We start from the raw sequence: 14,897 nt of genomic DNA, 5'->3' as shown, positions 1-14,897 counted from the left end.
GGGCGCTGCCGCAGCATATTAAATATATAAATAGTTTTTCTGCGTGAGAAATACAATGTGTGGCGGGAGAGCGTGACAAAAGACTGAAATGAGTGACTGTCACGCTCAATGCGTGACACTTGAGAGCCCTGAACATGTAACCTTCCCAACAAGAGGACAAAACACCCTGGACCTTGTTTACACCCCACAGAAAGAAGCCTACAAAGCCAAACCCCTCCCCCACATCGGACAGTCAGACCACATTAGCATCCTGCTGCTGCCCCGATACAGACAAAGAGCAAAAGTCACCAAACCAGTTCTGAAAGAGGTGAGAGTGTGGCCGGAGGGGGCCGTCTCACAACTTCAGGACTGCTTTGAAACAACAGACTGGGATATTTTCAAAACAGCTGCCACCCACAACAACCACATTGACATTGAGGAATACACAGACACTGTGACCTCCTACATCACCAAATGCATCAATGTTGTTACAGAAATAAAACACATCACCACTCGGGCCAACCAGAAGCCATGGCTGACAGGAGACGTCCACAGACTGCTGAGGGCCAGAGACAAAGCCTTTAAAGCTGGAGATGTAGCTGGCCTAAGAACAGCGAGGGCTAACCTGTCCCAGGGCATCAGGAAGGCAAAAAAGGATTACACAGACAAAATAACAACACACTTCAAAGACAGCAGAGACGCACAGAGCCTGTGGCAGGGCATACAGGCCATCACTGACTACAAGCCTGCGCCACAGAGCTGTGAGAACAACACCTCTCTGCTAAATGACCTGAACCGTTTTTTCGCCCGTTTTGAAGCACAAAATGACACTCACCCACAGAAAACCCCACCTCCCCCCCACGACCAACCCCTGTACCTGTCCTCTGCCAGCGTGAAGAGGACACTAGCCACCATTAACCCACGCAAAGCAGCAGGCCCAGACAACATACACAGCAAATTTCTGGAGTTCGAAAATCTGGAGTCAAACAAAAAAGTATTAAAGTGTTAGATTTTGGGAGTTTATTCTCTACATTTAACTACAGCTTGTATTCAGGGTAACTCTTTGGTGGTGTAATATTTCGGTGTTCATTTATTGGGTGTCGAGGAGCCTGATTGAACACTACACCTGAGTTAACAGCTTTGTCACCGCGCTCCTCTCAGCAGTTTTCACTTGGACTTCTCCCTCGAGCCAGGTAAAAGTGTGATTTTACTTCTTACTTCTACTTCTAATGTTACTATACTTACTTTACTATACTTTTACTTCTAATGTTATATTAGGCTGTTCAGGACTTTAAGACGTCAATAGGACGTATAATAACGGTACTTTTGTATATTTTGTCAGACAGTGATGGCCAAACTTGCTAGCAGCTAGCTGCTGAAGTTTGCCCCGAACCAGTTGGGACTCGTGAGGCAGGTAAAAGTGCCATTTTACTCCTCAAACTAACGTTATATTAGACTTCTATCAGCATATAACGGCACATTTTTATGTTTTGTTGAAGACTGAATTTTGCGAGGCCAAACTCGCTAGCTGGCTAGCTAGCTGCTGAAGTTATCCCGAACTTTTTTTTTAGTTAGCCCCAAACTTGTCATACCATGCTTTGCACTTCGCGCGCATGGAATTAACATCATATCGTCATTACTGATATGTCTTTGTGTATCTAAGTTAACATTAGCCTACTCTGTTTGTTGTCGTATCAACATATAGAATTCTACTGAACGGTAATGCTAACGTTGTTGTTTCCTTAGTTTACCCGGCACGGCTAGGACCGTAACGGACGCGAGAAGGGGACCTGTGAGGGAATTACGACACGGTAAGGCTTTATTTATCTAGCATTTTGCTTAAGAGAACAGTCGGACAGCTTGCACTGACTGTCTGTCTCACTTGAGAGGCTGTATCCATTTAACGCACACACACACACAGTCGCCTTAGTTGCTAAACCTAACTAACCTAACTTTCCCTCGCTAACAAGTAACGTTAGTGTTGTTTGAAACTGTTCTTTACTGTCACGTATTGTGATGTTATCTCACACTGAGTGAAACTGAGTCTTTCTGAATGCCAGTGAACGTGTTAGAGTTTGACGGCGACTCTTATAGCTTAGAGGCTGTCTGTCAATCATTTTTATTGTAAAGACATGACTATGACCACTGAATATTATGCTAAACATGCTATAGATTGAATAACAGCTACAACAAAGACTCTTTTGTTAGAGTGACAGTCCACATGTTGCTTTTATTAGTGGTAAAATTATTATTTTTCCCTCCAGTGGTCAAGATGTTGTTGAAGGTACAACATGAAAGGACAAAGAAATATGTGAAACTGGAAGAGGTCAGCTTCTCAGACTTTATCAATGCAGGTAGGTGATGTACCTATGTGTTGTCTGATGTCATTAAAGGGGAAATAATAATTTAATAACGTGTTGAATGTTGTGCTATAGTGAAGCAGAAGTTTCTCATACCAGAAGATAAAGTGCTGAAAGTCGCAGATGAGCAGGGCATAGAGGTGGATGAGGATGTCTTTCCAGAACTTGCAACAGAAGCAATGTGTTTCGTCATCTCTACTGATGATGGTAAGGGTATTGAACATTTCCTATGCAGAATCATCCAAGAACATAGCTGACTGCTCACTCTCAACAGAGTTTGCAGACTACTCCAACCTGACGGAATTTGTGACACTCACACCTTGTGGTAGGCAGGCTTATAGTAAAAGTTTATTATGAAATACAAAATGGCTCTCTCATCTAATGGGGCAAGTTGTGATTTAAGTAAACTAAGCCTTAGTGTTCTTTGGTGTCAAGAGATCCTTTGGAATGAAAACATGCTTGATCTTCCTTTGCACCCTACTGTATATGGCAGTTTTGTGTTTGTTAATTTATGATTGTATGTGCCCTGTAACCTAATGTTGTTATTTGTGGTCCTCAGATTTTACACTACTGCAGCAAGATGGTGAAGGGTCTTCCTGCCCAAGTCTTACAGATACGTTGTCCCTCTCAAGCAGTCTAAGCAGTCCACAAAGTGATGCTGGATCTCAAATGATTCAGCCTGTCATGGACAGCATGGACAGCACCCGCGCAAAAAATGTAATCTTATAACCTCTATTCTTTGTTCTTGTTGGCCTGTCTTCAAAGCCCAGTTTAATTAATGTCTTAATTTTGTTGTTAATTGTTGTTTTGTATTTTATATCATTTGTATCTAGGCTGTGGAGCAAATTCTCACTTCTAAGCCTGCAGGGATGACGGTGATCAAACAGTATGAAGAGACCGGGAGTTTGAAAGATTCCACTCGCCGTTTTAATGGTGAACATCATTGTGGCTCACATGCGTGAAAAGGAAGGGTAAAACTCTTGATGTTAATGACATAAAATTCACATTTGTAGACAAGACAATAATCTTATCACAAACAATACTTTTGCTTTTTGCAGGAGATTTGTAAGTAAGACGACAAAGGAGTTTCATGCCCTTGGGATTGTGTCGCTCTTCCCATCTTTGAAGGACCCATACTCAAAAAAGGGATATGTGAGTTTGCATTGTAATCATGGTCTGAAATAAGGATGACGGTTACATTTTGGTTCGTTGATCTTTTGTGTCTAAGCAGCATAAATGCACCAGGGCCGTTATATTGTCTGCACTCCAACCAGAAGTACTCTTTTACTTTCAGGAACATTTCTATGACATTCAGAGCAACAAAGGCTTTCTTGAGTGGCGTGTCAAAACTGTGCAACGTCAGTCCAGAACCACATCTACATCCCATAACAGAGTGGAGCTAAAAGGAGGTCCCACATCATCAAGAACTCTCTGCTCCATAGATCAGTGTTTCTCAAACTTTTTCAGACGAAGGACCACTTAACCAATAAAAAAAACACACGGACCACCTAGCTAAAAAAAAGATTAGACCTACTTCAACAGTATATTAGCCTACACAATAGGCCTAAACTTCTACTCACTGAACCACCTTGCTTATTGTCTTTGCACTTTGCTTATTGTGTCAGAGGATTCTGTCATGAGCTCTCTCTGCCTGGTAACACACGCTGATTGAAGTCTGATGACCTCCACCTGTTCCTGCTCTGCTCTGCTCTGCCTCACCCTCGTTACCTACCAGCTGCACTGCATTCACCACTCATCATGCCCTGTATATAAAGCCTTGCTTTTCAGTCCACACTTGTCAGATCGTCTGCAACCAGCACCAGTTACCTGCCTGTTTTGGAAAACGCCTCTGACTCTTTGCCTGTGATCCCGGACCCGCTCGACTACTTCTGTGTTCTCCAGCCCCGGTAATCTTGACCTGCCTTCCGTCCCTCTTCTACGAATACCGCCTAGTCCTTGACTGTACTGCTGCTTCGTTTCAATTGCTGTTGTGTGTGTTTCCCCCAGGACTTCCCGGATCATCCAGCTCCTGCCATCGCTGTTCGGCTACTGGGGGAACACACACACGCAGACTCTTGGAACTCCCGTACCCCCCTGAAACCCCCATAACCCCCAACCCTTAAATAAACTTTTGAACGTGACGCTTTTGTGGTCCTCGTCCTGTTTGGTGTCTGACAGATTCATATGATTTAAACTGGCATATCTTACATAGACAGTGTTGCAGAACTGTTTGGATTTACATACAAGTTGGTTCAATATTGCAAACAACTCCTCTATATTATATTTTACCACGTCTGCTCGCGGACCACTTGGGATAGCTTGAGGACCACCAGTGGTCCCCGGACCACACTTTGAGAAACACTGCCATAGATGACCAGCAAACAGGAGATGAATGTATGGAGGCCATGTCTCTTCACCACACCACTGACCGTGACTTAGTCTTCCAGAAGATGAAAGAGACATTCCAATATCGTTAACAGATGCTCCATGACCCACAGCAATCAGCAGATATACTTCAAACATTTCCTCGTTTCTTGGACATGAAGGGACTGGTAGGCAAAAAATGTGAATTTTAACAAACATTTGTGAAAGTACGTGATTTACTTCCAGTGATTGTAATGGTAGTCCTTATTGTTTTGTAATAGATTTTGCAAGACTTCTTGTTGATGTTTGGAGCAGAGACTGCTTCCAGGTTCCTGGGAAAGTGGGAGACCGGTTTTAAAGACAAGGTCATCCAAGAGGCCAGGGCCCTCAGAGAGACACCTCTCCTGAAAAAACTGCTGACATCTGCCCTGAATGAAAAACCTGACACTGCAGATGAGCCAGGTAGTATTGTAACAGTCAAAAAATCTCAACAGCTTGCACCTTTGTTCTGCCTTTTTAATAATAAACAACTATTAACAGTATACATATAAATAACACATTAACATTTTACAACAAGGTATGACTAAATGTATCATTTTGCACAAGTTTGTAATGACAGGTCCGCTCTGATCAGTGAGGTTTAAGAGTTTAGATGAATAGCAGGTAACCTTGTCCTCCACAAGGGAAAAATGTGAAGGCAAATATTCTTGAGTTAATCATGTTATTTACACTGTCTGCAGAGTGGGACAGCAACATGGCTTCTCTTCTTGTCTTCCTGCATCTTCTCACTCCACAACCAGCTGGAAGGAAGAGGCCAAAGAAGATCAGTGTCAGAGAGGCAACAGATCATCTGGTAAAATTCCAAAAGGTTTGTGAAGACAGTACGATCTAATTCCAAATAGGGTTCATGCAACATTTCAAGTCATTTTAAACTAATGACTTATATGTAGATGTTTGTCTTTGTGTTTCAGTCCTGCCAGAGCCTGGAGGATCACCTCAGGACCACTGAAGGAAACCCTCAGCCATATCTTCTGGCCTCAGGAACTTCAAAAGCACAGGTTTCCAGCTTCTACATAGTCTTGGACAGAAAGCTTCTTCCATGTCAGTCATGCACATCCTTGGGTGCATTTGAAATATGTTGTGAAATATGATGATGCTCTGTTGAGTCTGTACACATTTTTGCAAACTACTCTGTACAACATTGATAGAGGTACAACAGAAGAAACTCCAAGAGTCAAAGAGCTCAGAGCAAAGCTGTTGAACAAGCAGTAATTTTAACTTAGCCAGCAAGAATGCTCAGATGTTTCCTTTGTGCTTCAACCTTTGGTACAGCTTTACTTTTGTTCAGGCACCTCAAACTAATTCATGGGATGTACCCTGGGAAAAATTTGAGACTAAAATGTGGTCAAGTAGGATGTTGCTTGCAATTTTCAAGTTATTCTGGATTTAGAAGACACTTGATTAACATACATGCTTCTAACACTTGTGTGCCCCCTGAGACCTCTTCTAGCCATGACATCCAACAGCACAATAGTTCTCAGTGCTTAAATGATGAAACACCCTCTACTTAATCCCAAATTATTGAGGCAGGCCCTTCAGTGTCAACTCACAGCAAAGATATGTGTGCCTCCGTTATAGCCAAACTTTTGGGAACTGGAGTACCAAATACTGTAGTTCTTTCTACCATTGAGAATTTAGAGGAATTTGTAGGAGATTTGCAGTCTAATATTCAGGACCAAGTGTTGAACTTACTCCCAGCTGACAACCCCTCCAGATCAGCCATAGAAGAGTTATTTAAAAGTATGGACAACCCTTTTAGCCAACTGAATTCTGATAGCAAGTGGAAGAAATATTTCAGGGAAAAATGGGATATAGTACAGCCTGTTGAACTGCGCCTAGGAGTAAGGTATGATTCCAGAAGGAATAACAAAACAGGAAACTATGAGCAAGTTCCAATTAATGACAAGTTCATATGCATTCCAATATTGAAAACACTCCAGTTCATTTTCAAGAATGAAAATATTTGTGAGATGATACAAACATGTGCAGAGTGGCCCCAGCCATGGCGCAACTGGCTGGGGCACCTGGACCGTAAGCCGGCGACCCGGGTTCGATTTCCGCCCCGTGGGCCTTTCCGTATCCCACCCCGACTCTCTCTCCCACTCACTTCCTGTCATTCTCTACTATCCTGTCAATTAAAAGCATAAAAGGCCAAAAAAAACATGTGCACAGAGTGACACATATGAGGACTTCTGTGATGGAAGCTACTTCAAAAATCACTCTTTGTTTTCAAGTAGTAAATTTGCCCTTCAAATCCAGTTATATTATGATGATTTTGAGTGTGCAAATCCTCTTGGTTCAAAAAAAGGTATACATAAAGTTGGCTGCCTTTACTTCATCCTTCGAAATCTTCCCCCCAGGGTTAATTCGGCCTTAATGAATATTCATCTGGTGTCATTGTTTCATGCACAAGATGCTAAGAAATACAGGATTGATGCAATACTGCAACCCTTAGTAAAGGACTTGAAAATATTAGAGACTTCTGGGGTTGCTGCTCCATTTTCTGAGGTTTCTGTACGTGGTACACTTGCACAAATTACTGGTGATAACTTGGGTATACATGGCATTCTTGGGTTCGTGGAGTCATTTAGTGCAAATTATTTCTGTAGATTTTGCTTAACTGATAAATCTTCAGCTCAGTCAGTTTTCTCAGAAGATGACCCACATGTGACTTTAAGATCACCAGCTCTGAATGATCAACTTTATACTAGTTTGGTAGATGACCCTACATTAACCTCTTCATTTGGCATCAAGAGAAAGAGCATACTTAATACATTGCAATATTTCAATGTTGCCGATTATGCTGTTGACATCATGCATGATATTTTGGAAGGGGTTGGTCAATATGAGGTCAGATTACTATTTCTGTATTTGATTGAACATTTCATCCCAAAAGAAAGCTTGTTAAATAGGCTGTATGCTTTTGATTATGGCTATTTGGAAAAGAAAAACAAACCAACACATATTAACCTTGACTGTGCAGGAAATGGATTAGGGTTAAATGCATCACAAACACTGTGTTTGGTCACAAACATACCTTTGATATTTGGTGACCTGGTACCAGAGGATGATTTGCACTGGCACTTGTTGCTCTTGTTGCTAAACATTATAAACATTGTGTTTTCATACTCCATCACAGAAGGGATGACTGTGTATTTGAAGCACCTCATTATTGAACATCACCAACTCTTCAAAGAACTGTACCCATCAAAAAACTTGATTCCAAAACATCATTTTATGCGAGGTGCATTCGAAAAATTGGACCACTCATTCATATCTGGACCATGAGATTCGAAGCTAAACACAAATTTTTCAAAGACTGTGTGAAGAACTTTAAGAATTTGACAGTATCACTTGCAAAGAAACACCAGTTTGCTGTAGCTTATCATTGGGAATGCTTTTCTTCAAAAGCAGTTGAATCTGGTCCAGTCAAATTGTGCTTACTTGAAACACTGGAATATATAGAAGAAGAAGATATAGAATATATAGCTGAATATCTTCACATTGATTCACAAGCCACTGTCAGACTCACAAACTGGGTAAAGTGTGGAGTTGAATATCGTGTTGGCCTCTTCGTTTGCACAAGCACTGATGAAAACATGCCGGTGTTCAGCAAAATAATCTCCATCATTTTGCATGATGGTAAAGTTGTTTTTGTTTTGGTTGAGCATGAAACTTGTTTCCATGATCATTTCCATGCGTTCCAAATAAGTGAAAACATCCCAAGAAAGATACTGGTTCTAGAAATGGATAGATTAAGACATTTCAAATCTTTTGATGCTCAAATGTCCTATGGGTGTGATTCACATTTGTATGTTGTATCAGAGGGTTGTATTTTGTAATGTATCAACATTGTTGCCTTAATGTAAGCTATATGGAATTCACCCTTGTTTTTATGTACATGTTTATTTACTTATATTACAGGTTTAAAGTCTACCTCATGTTAATACATTACTGCATTACAGAAACGTAATTTTATCTAGTCAGCAGTGCTTTTATACAATGTTTGCACTTTTTGCACAGAGAGATGTGATACTGACATGTTTTTTGAAATATCCAACTGCTTGTCCAATGTTTAGCTGCTGTTAAAGCAGTTTTAAATATGAAATTTGGTTGGTTGGCTGTAACATGTTTAAACAGTTTGTCATTCAAAATGTCAAACATGAATTTAAATAAAACACATTTTTAAGTGTTAACAGTTACCACCATGAAAGAGTTCACATTAAAATTAACTCCAGGTGAGAGTTGTATTTTACCCCACATGGGATTAGTATTTTAACTCCCACAAGTGTTCAGTTTTAACTCCAGAAAAGAGTTTAAAATCAACTCCCGGAAAAGAGTTACTTTAACTTTCCCCTGGAGTTCATTCGATAATCTCACATGTACACTCAAAAATGTAGTTGATATAAATTCCCAGAGAGTTTATTCCAAAGGCCAGAATTTGCTGTGTACCTTGCTGTGTGAGTGTTGAAGGATTGTGCAGAAGGCTGAAGGATGTTTTTACAGACATTTTCAACACCTCTCTGGAGCAAGCAGTCATCCCATCACTTTTCAAAGCTGCCACCATCATACCCGTGCCAAAGAAATCATCACCATCATGCTTCAATGACTACCGTCCTGTAGCACTCACGCCCATAATCATGAAGTGCTTCGAACGGCTAGTCATGTCACACATCAAAGCCACCCTGGACCCCTTCCAGTTTGCATACCGAGCCAAACGATCCACGGAGGATGCAATCTGCTCTGCCCTCCATCCAGCCCTCACCCACTTGGACAATAAAGACTCATGTGAGAATGCTGTTCATAGACTTCAGTTCAGCATTCAATACCATAATACCACAACAACTCATCAGCAAACTGGACAAGCTAGGATTCAGCACCTCCCTCTGCAACTGGCTGCTGGACTTCCTGTTGCAGAACAAGCACAACCACAAGCAGTACGTGTCGGGAACAACACCTCAAGCACTCTGACCCTGAGCACAGGGGCCCCGCAAGGGTGTGTGCTCAGCCCCCTGCTCTTCACACTGCTAAAACATGACTGTACAACCACTCACAGCTCCAACCATCTGGTGAAGTTTGTGGAAGACACAACACTGGTGGGCCTCATCACAAAGGGCGATGAGGCTCACTACAGAGAAGAAGTAGACCTGCTGGCCAAATGGTGCAAAGACAACAACCTCCTGCTGAATGTCAGCAAGACCAAGGAGATTGTTGTCAACTTTCAGAGAGGCCACAAACAACTGCCACCACTGTCCATCGACAGAGATGCTGTGGAGAGAGTGAGCAGCACAAAATTCCTGGGGGTGCACATCAGCGACGACCTCTCCTGGACCACCAAGACAGCATTACTGGCGAAGAAAGCCCAGCAGCGCCTCTACTTCTTACGCAAATTGAAGAAGGCAAGTGCCACGCCTCCCGTCATGACCACATTCTACAGAGGGACCATCGAGAGCATCGTGTCCAGCTGCATCACAGTGTGGGGCGGAAGCTGCACAGATCAGAACAGGAAGACCCTCCAGCGCATTGTTAACACAGCTAAGAGGATCATTGGAGCACCACTCCCCTCCCTGCAGGACATTTACACCACCCGCCTCACCCGCAAAGCACTAATGATTGTCAAGGACACAACCCACCCTGCACACGAACTGTTTAGCCCGCTGCCCTCTGGAAAGAGGTACAGGAGCCTCCGCTCCCGCACCACCAGACTTGCAAGCTTCATCCACCAAGCAATCAGGATGCTGAACACTCTACTCACTCTCCCATCACTGACAGCCCCCACCCACCCCTGTGGAGGAACCTGTCTACCCTAACCCCCAACACCTCCCCAGGACCGCCCTGTGGAACTGCACTGTGATCAAGCCTAACATGTTGCTGCTTCATATCAAGCCTGATATACTTGAAATGACTGCATATCAATGTAAATATACAGTACACACAAGCACAAGTTTAAACTCTGCCACAATGCTGCTATGTAAATATACAACACAACTACCTCTATTTTTTTATATATATTCTATATTTTCTATATTCTAATATATGTTCTATATTTCAGTCTCGCACTTTAATGTCTGTATGTGGTATGTCTGTATATTTTTTATTTTTTATTGTCTATGGCTATGTCTATGTCTAAAATATGTCTATGTCTGTATTTAAAGTATGTCTATGTCTGTATTTAAAGTATGTCTATGTCTGCATGGGAAAGTAAGAAACAAAATTTCAACTCTTTGTATGACCAGTGCATGTAAAGAAATTGACAATAAAGCCGACTTGACTTGACTTGACAGTAATATTGTAATGTAACAAATTACTGACAGTAACAAGTAATAAATAATGCATTACGCTTTTGAAGTAACTTGCCCAACGCTGTTGTTTAGGGATGGTCATGTAATGTTTTCTTGACATATCTTTATGTTTTTTTTTTCTCCCCTCTACTATGTTTTCACAGATCCTTGCTCCTGATATCCTGATGTATGGGTTGCATTTCATTATATGACTCCAACAGAACACTCACAGAAAGGAGAATGGTGTCAAACTACAAGACAGCCAGCATGTAAACAAGGCCTTGTTTGTCCTTGTTTGGCTACTCATTTGTTTATTTCCTGAAGAGGCTGAAGCATGCTGGCCTTGACACCTCAGTCCTTGCTTCCATTAACAGGTGTGTTACAGAGCGCATCCTCACATCATGATCTACTGCAGTGGTGGAAACAGAGGACAATTGGCAGGTATTTTACGTCATTTTTACATTACTTTAACTGCGATTTTGCTATGGTAGATATGGTTGTTGCTGTGCTAAATATAGGCCCATATTGTAGATTGTACAACTCATACATTTTGGCCTATACTATTAAGGGACAGCTGAATTGACCACCTAAACCATATATTTTCTGAAATCCAATAGCCTCTAGATATCAATTAGTATAAATTAAGACATGTCCTACCTTCCTACTGACTTTGACATATCATAAGGCATACATAGGCCCATATTGTAGAGCGAGAAACAAATTGTTCAGCTGATACATTTGGGCCTATACTATTAAGGGACAGCTGAACTGACCACCTAAACCATATATTTTCTGAACGCCTACATGTATTTACTCTTGTCAATACATTCAGAACGTCACAGTCTCATTTATCTGGGGAAATGAGCAACACCAGTTCATTCACAGGCCTGAGGAGCAGTTTTGGTCCATCCTTTCTGGAAATTCTCAGTTGAACTTTGCGCACCCGTCCATCTTTGCTGGGGTACACATCTGTGATGATACCAAGAGGCCAGTCGTTCCTTTTGCACTGAATGTCCCTGAGAAGCACCACGCTTCCTTCCTTGAGATTGGGCTGGTCAGAGAGCCACTTCCTTCGAGGTTGCAGTGTCGCCAGGTACTGTTTCCGCCACCTGTCCCAGAATGTGTTGGACAGGCTTTGCACTCTGCGCCACTGTTGTTTGAATAAGTCTTTGTGCTCAAATTCTCCAGCTGGAGGTGGACATGGGCCTACTTTTTGAGTCAGCAGTGACGCTGGTGTGAGGATGAAGGGATCTGAGGGGTCCGTGGACACAGGTACAGTACAAGTGGACGGTTGTTCACAATGGCAGCGACCTCCACCAAGAAAGTCGTGAGCACCTCGTGTGTGAGTTTAGAGGATCCTATTTGCATGAGCACTGAGTCCAGGATACGGCGTGTGATGCCAATCATCCTTTCCCAGACTCCTCCCATGTGAGAAGAGTGTGGGGTGTTGAAAGTCCATGTGCAGCCATGTTCTGAGAAAAATCTCTCCATTGTTTTCTCATCGGCATTGGAGGGGATTTCAAGGTCTTTGGAGCCTGAGATGAAATTTGTGCCCCTATCAGAGTGCAGGTGTTTCACAGGCCCTCGGATAGACTGGAACCTTCTGAATGCATTAACAAAGCTGGAAGAGTCCAAGGACTCTATCACTTCAATGTGAATGGCTCTAACAGACAAGCAAGTAAAGAGAATTGCCCACCTCTTACTCTCAGCGTGACCTCCCCTCGTGCGGCGTGCGGCGTCAGCCCAGGGCCCGAAAACGTCCATGCCAACATTAGTGAAGGCTCTGTGCTGAGTCTGTCCGGTGGCAGGCCAGCCATTTTTTGAACTTCACACTTTCCTCTGAGTTTACGGCACACAGTGCATTCGAAAATCACTCTGCTGACGCATCTCTTGCTACCTACTATCCAGTAGCCAGCAGATTGGACAGCCCCCTTGGTGAAGTGCCTTCCCTGGTGAAGTGTCTGTCCATGAAAGTGATGCACAATGAGGGTGGCTACATGGTGGCGTCAAGGTATGATGAGTGGCCTTTTCTCTTCGGGACCTTGGTCTGCTGCAGCGAGACGTTCCCTTACTCGCAGCAGGCTGTCCTGGTCGATGAAAGGATCAAATGACCAGAGTGGGCTGGTCTTTGGAATGTTCATGCTGGATGTGAGGTACTCCAGCTCTCTCTCAAAGACTTCGTGCTGGACTGTTCTAATGATGACTGCTGCGCTTTGACGAGACATATCCATGGCGTTAAAGGCATGTGACAATGGTTCCATCCCTGACACTTTCCATTCTTTTTTCTGAAGCTCTGGATGATGTGAATCAGAGCTCCAACAGACCTTATGAGGGAGCTCCAGCGTGAGAAGAGGCTGAAGCGCTGTGAGCCTAGATGTTTTAACCCTTAAAGGTGTAGGTTTTTGAACGTTCTAAGTTCCGCAACAATTGAAGGTTCTAAAATTCTATGTTGAATTCAATGAACCCAGATATTCTTTAGAACGTTCATTTCTCAACATTCCTGTCACACCAGTGTGACGGTACTCCTTTAAGGGTTAACACTGTAGTGGAGAGTGTGGTCACCTGCGGTCAGATTTCAGTCTTGTTCTGGCTGTAAAAGTTCAAATGTCTGTTCAGGAAGTGACATGTCCACAGGCTGAGACAAGAATGCAGGTCCGGTGAACCATATCGTGTTTATTAAGTGGTCAGTTGGGATAGACCGTGTTGGGATATCTGCGGGATTGTGCTGTGTGTGAACGTACCTCCACTGTTGTGGCAGTGTGCTTCGTCTGATTCTTTGAACAAGATTGCTCACATATACGTAGAATCTTCTTTTCTCATTGAAAATGTACCCGAGTACAATCTTACTGTCCGTGTAGAATGTGACCGCATCAAATATGATGTCAATTTCAGACATGATGGCCTCTGCCAGATTCACTGCCATGACTGCTCCACACAGCTCCACACGGGGTATGGTGTGTTCTGGACATGGCGCGAGTCTGGCTTTGCTTGAAATCAGTCCTGTGTGGGATGTCCCATCTGCATGTACAGTCTTTAAATAGGCAACCGCAGCAACTGCCCTCTCTGATGCGTCTGAGAAGACACATAATTCAGTTTGTTCGGCTGCAGACAATGACGCACCTGTGTAAGCTCTGGGGATCTTTTTAGGTGTTGTAGCTCCTGAAGAGAATCTCTCCAGCTGTCCCACAACTTCTCCTTTTCTGCAGGCAGTGGGGCGTCCCATTCAGGAGAGTCAGAGGTGAGTTCTCGGAGGAGCGCTTTACCTTGAATAGTCACGGGAGAGACGAATCCGAGCGGATCATACAAGCTGTTCACTGTGGAAAGGACTCCTCTTCGCGTGAACGGCTTCCTCTCATCCTGCACACGGTAAGTGAAACAGTCAGAGTCCAGGTCCCAGTGTAGCCCCAGGCTCCGCTGCACTGGTAGACTGTCAGCTGCCAGGTCCAGGTCTTTTAGGTCTGTGGCGTGGTCCTCACAGAGAAAGGCCTCCATAACTTCCTTGCTGTTGGAGGCCAGCTTATGCAGTCTGAGGTTGGAACACGCCAGCATACTTTCAGTCCTTTTAAGTAGACTGATCACCTGCTCTGCTGTTGGGAGGGATTTCAGCCCATCGTCCACATAAAAATCACGGGCTACAAACTGCCGCGCGTCCTCTCCATACTCACTCTGTTGATCTTGGGCTGCACGCCTGAGACAGTAAATGGCCACTGCCGGGGAAGGGCTATTTCCAAAGACGTGGAAATTCATGCAACATTCTGCAATCTCTTTCTCTGGGTCATTATCTTTGAACCAAAGGAACATGAGGAAGTTGCGGTCCTCTGGCTTGACCTTGAAGCAGTGGAACATTTGTTGT

General features: G+C 43.3%; 1 protein-coding gene and 1 long non-coding RNA gene across 6 annotated transcripts in view; both read left to right on the top strand.

Moving 5' to 3' along the window:
* Window positions 1-925: 925 nt before the first annotated feature.
* LOC125310149 lies at window positions 926-3,846 on the top strand. 5 transcript variants are annotated; one of them, XR_007196250.1, is made up of 8 exons: window positions 926-1,172; window positions 1,322-1,393; window positions 1,726-1,790; window positions 2,244-2,333; window positions 2,415-2,546; window positions 3,173-3,310; window positions 3,398-3,491; window positions 3,634-3,846. It is a non-coding gene; the product is annotated as an uncharacterized LOC125310149 (long non-coding RNA). The 5 variants fall into 5 exon arrangements; XR_007196247.1 differs by having other exon boundaries at window positions 2,899-3,310; XR_007196248.1 differs by having other exon boundaries at window positions 1,326-1,393; window positions 2,415-3,310.
* An 832-nt stretch (window positions 3,847-4,678) lies between these two features.
* The window catches only part of LOC125310148 (alpha-1,3-galactosyltransferase 2-like), a 45,629-nt gene continuing 35,410 nt past the window's right edge, over window positions 4,679-14,897 (top strand). Inside the window, exons 1-5 of the mRNA XM_048267322.1 lie at window positions 4,679-4,891; window positions 4,985-5,165; window positions 5,444-5,571; window positions 5,675-5,825; window positions 11,209-11,485. Coding sequence (XP_048123279.1) covers window positions 11,446-11,485 — 40 coding nt within the window. The 5' untranslated portion in view covers window positions 4,679-4,891; window positions 4,985-5,165; window positions 5,444-5,571; window positions 5,675-5,825; window positions 11,209-11,445. The remainder of the gene's footprint in view (window positions 4,892-4,984; window positions 5,166-5,443; window positions 5,572-5,674; window positions 5,826-11,208; window positions 11,486-14,897) is intronic.

The sequence above is a fragment of the Alosa alosa genome, chromosome 17, assembly GCF_017589495.1.
Source record: "Alosa alosa isolate M-15738 ecotype Scorff River chromosome 17, AALO_Geno_1.1, whole genome shotgun sequence".
NCBI lineage: Eukaryota > Metazoa > Chordata > Actinopteri > Clupeiformes > Clupeidae > Alosa > Alosa alosa.
The sequence above is the reverse complement of the archived record's forward strand: the minus strand, read 5'-3'. Positions and strand labels throughout refer to the sequence as shown.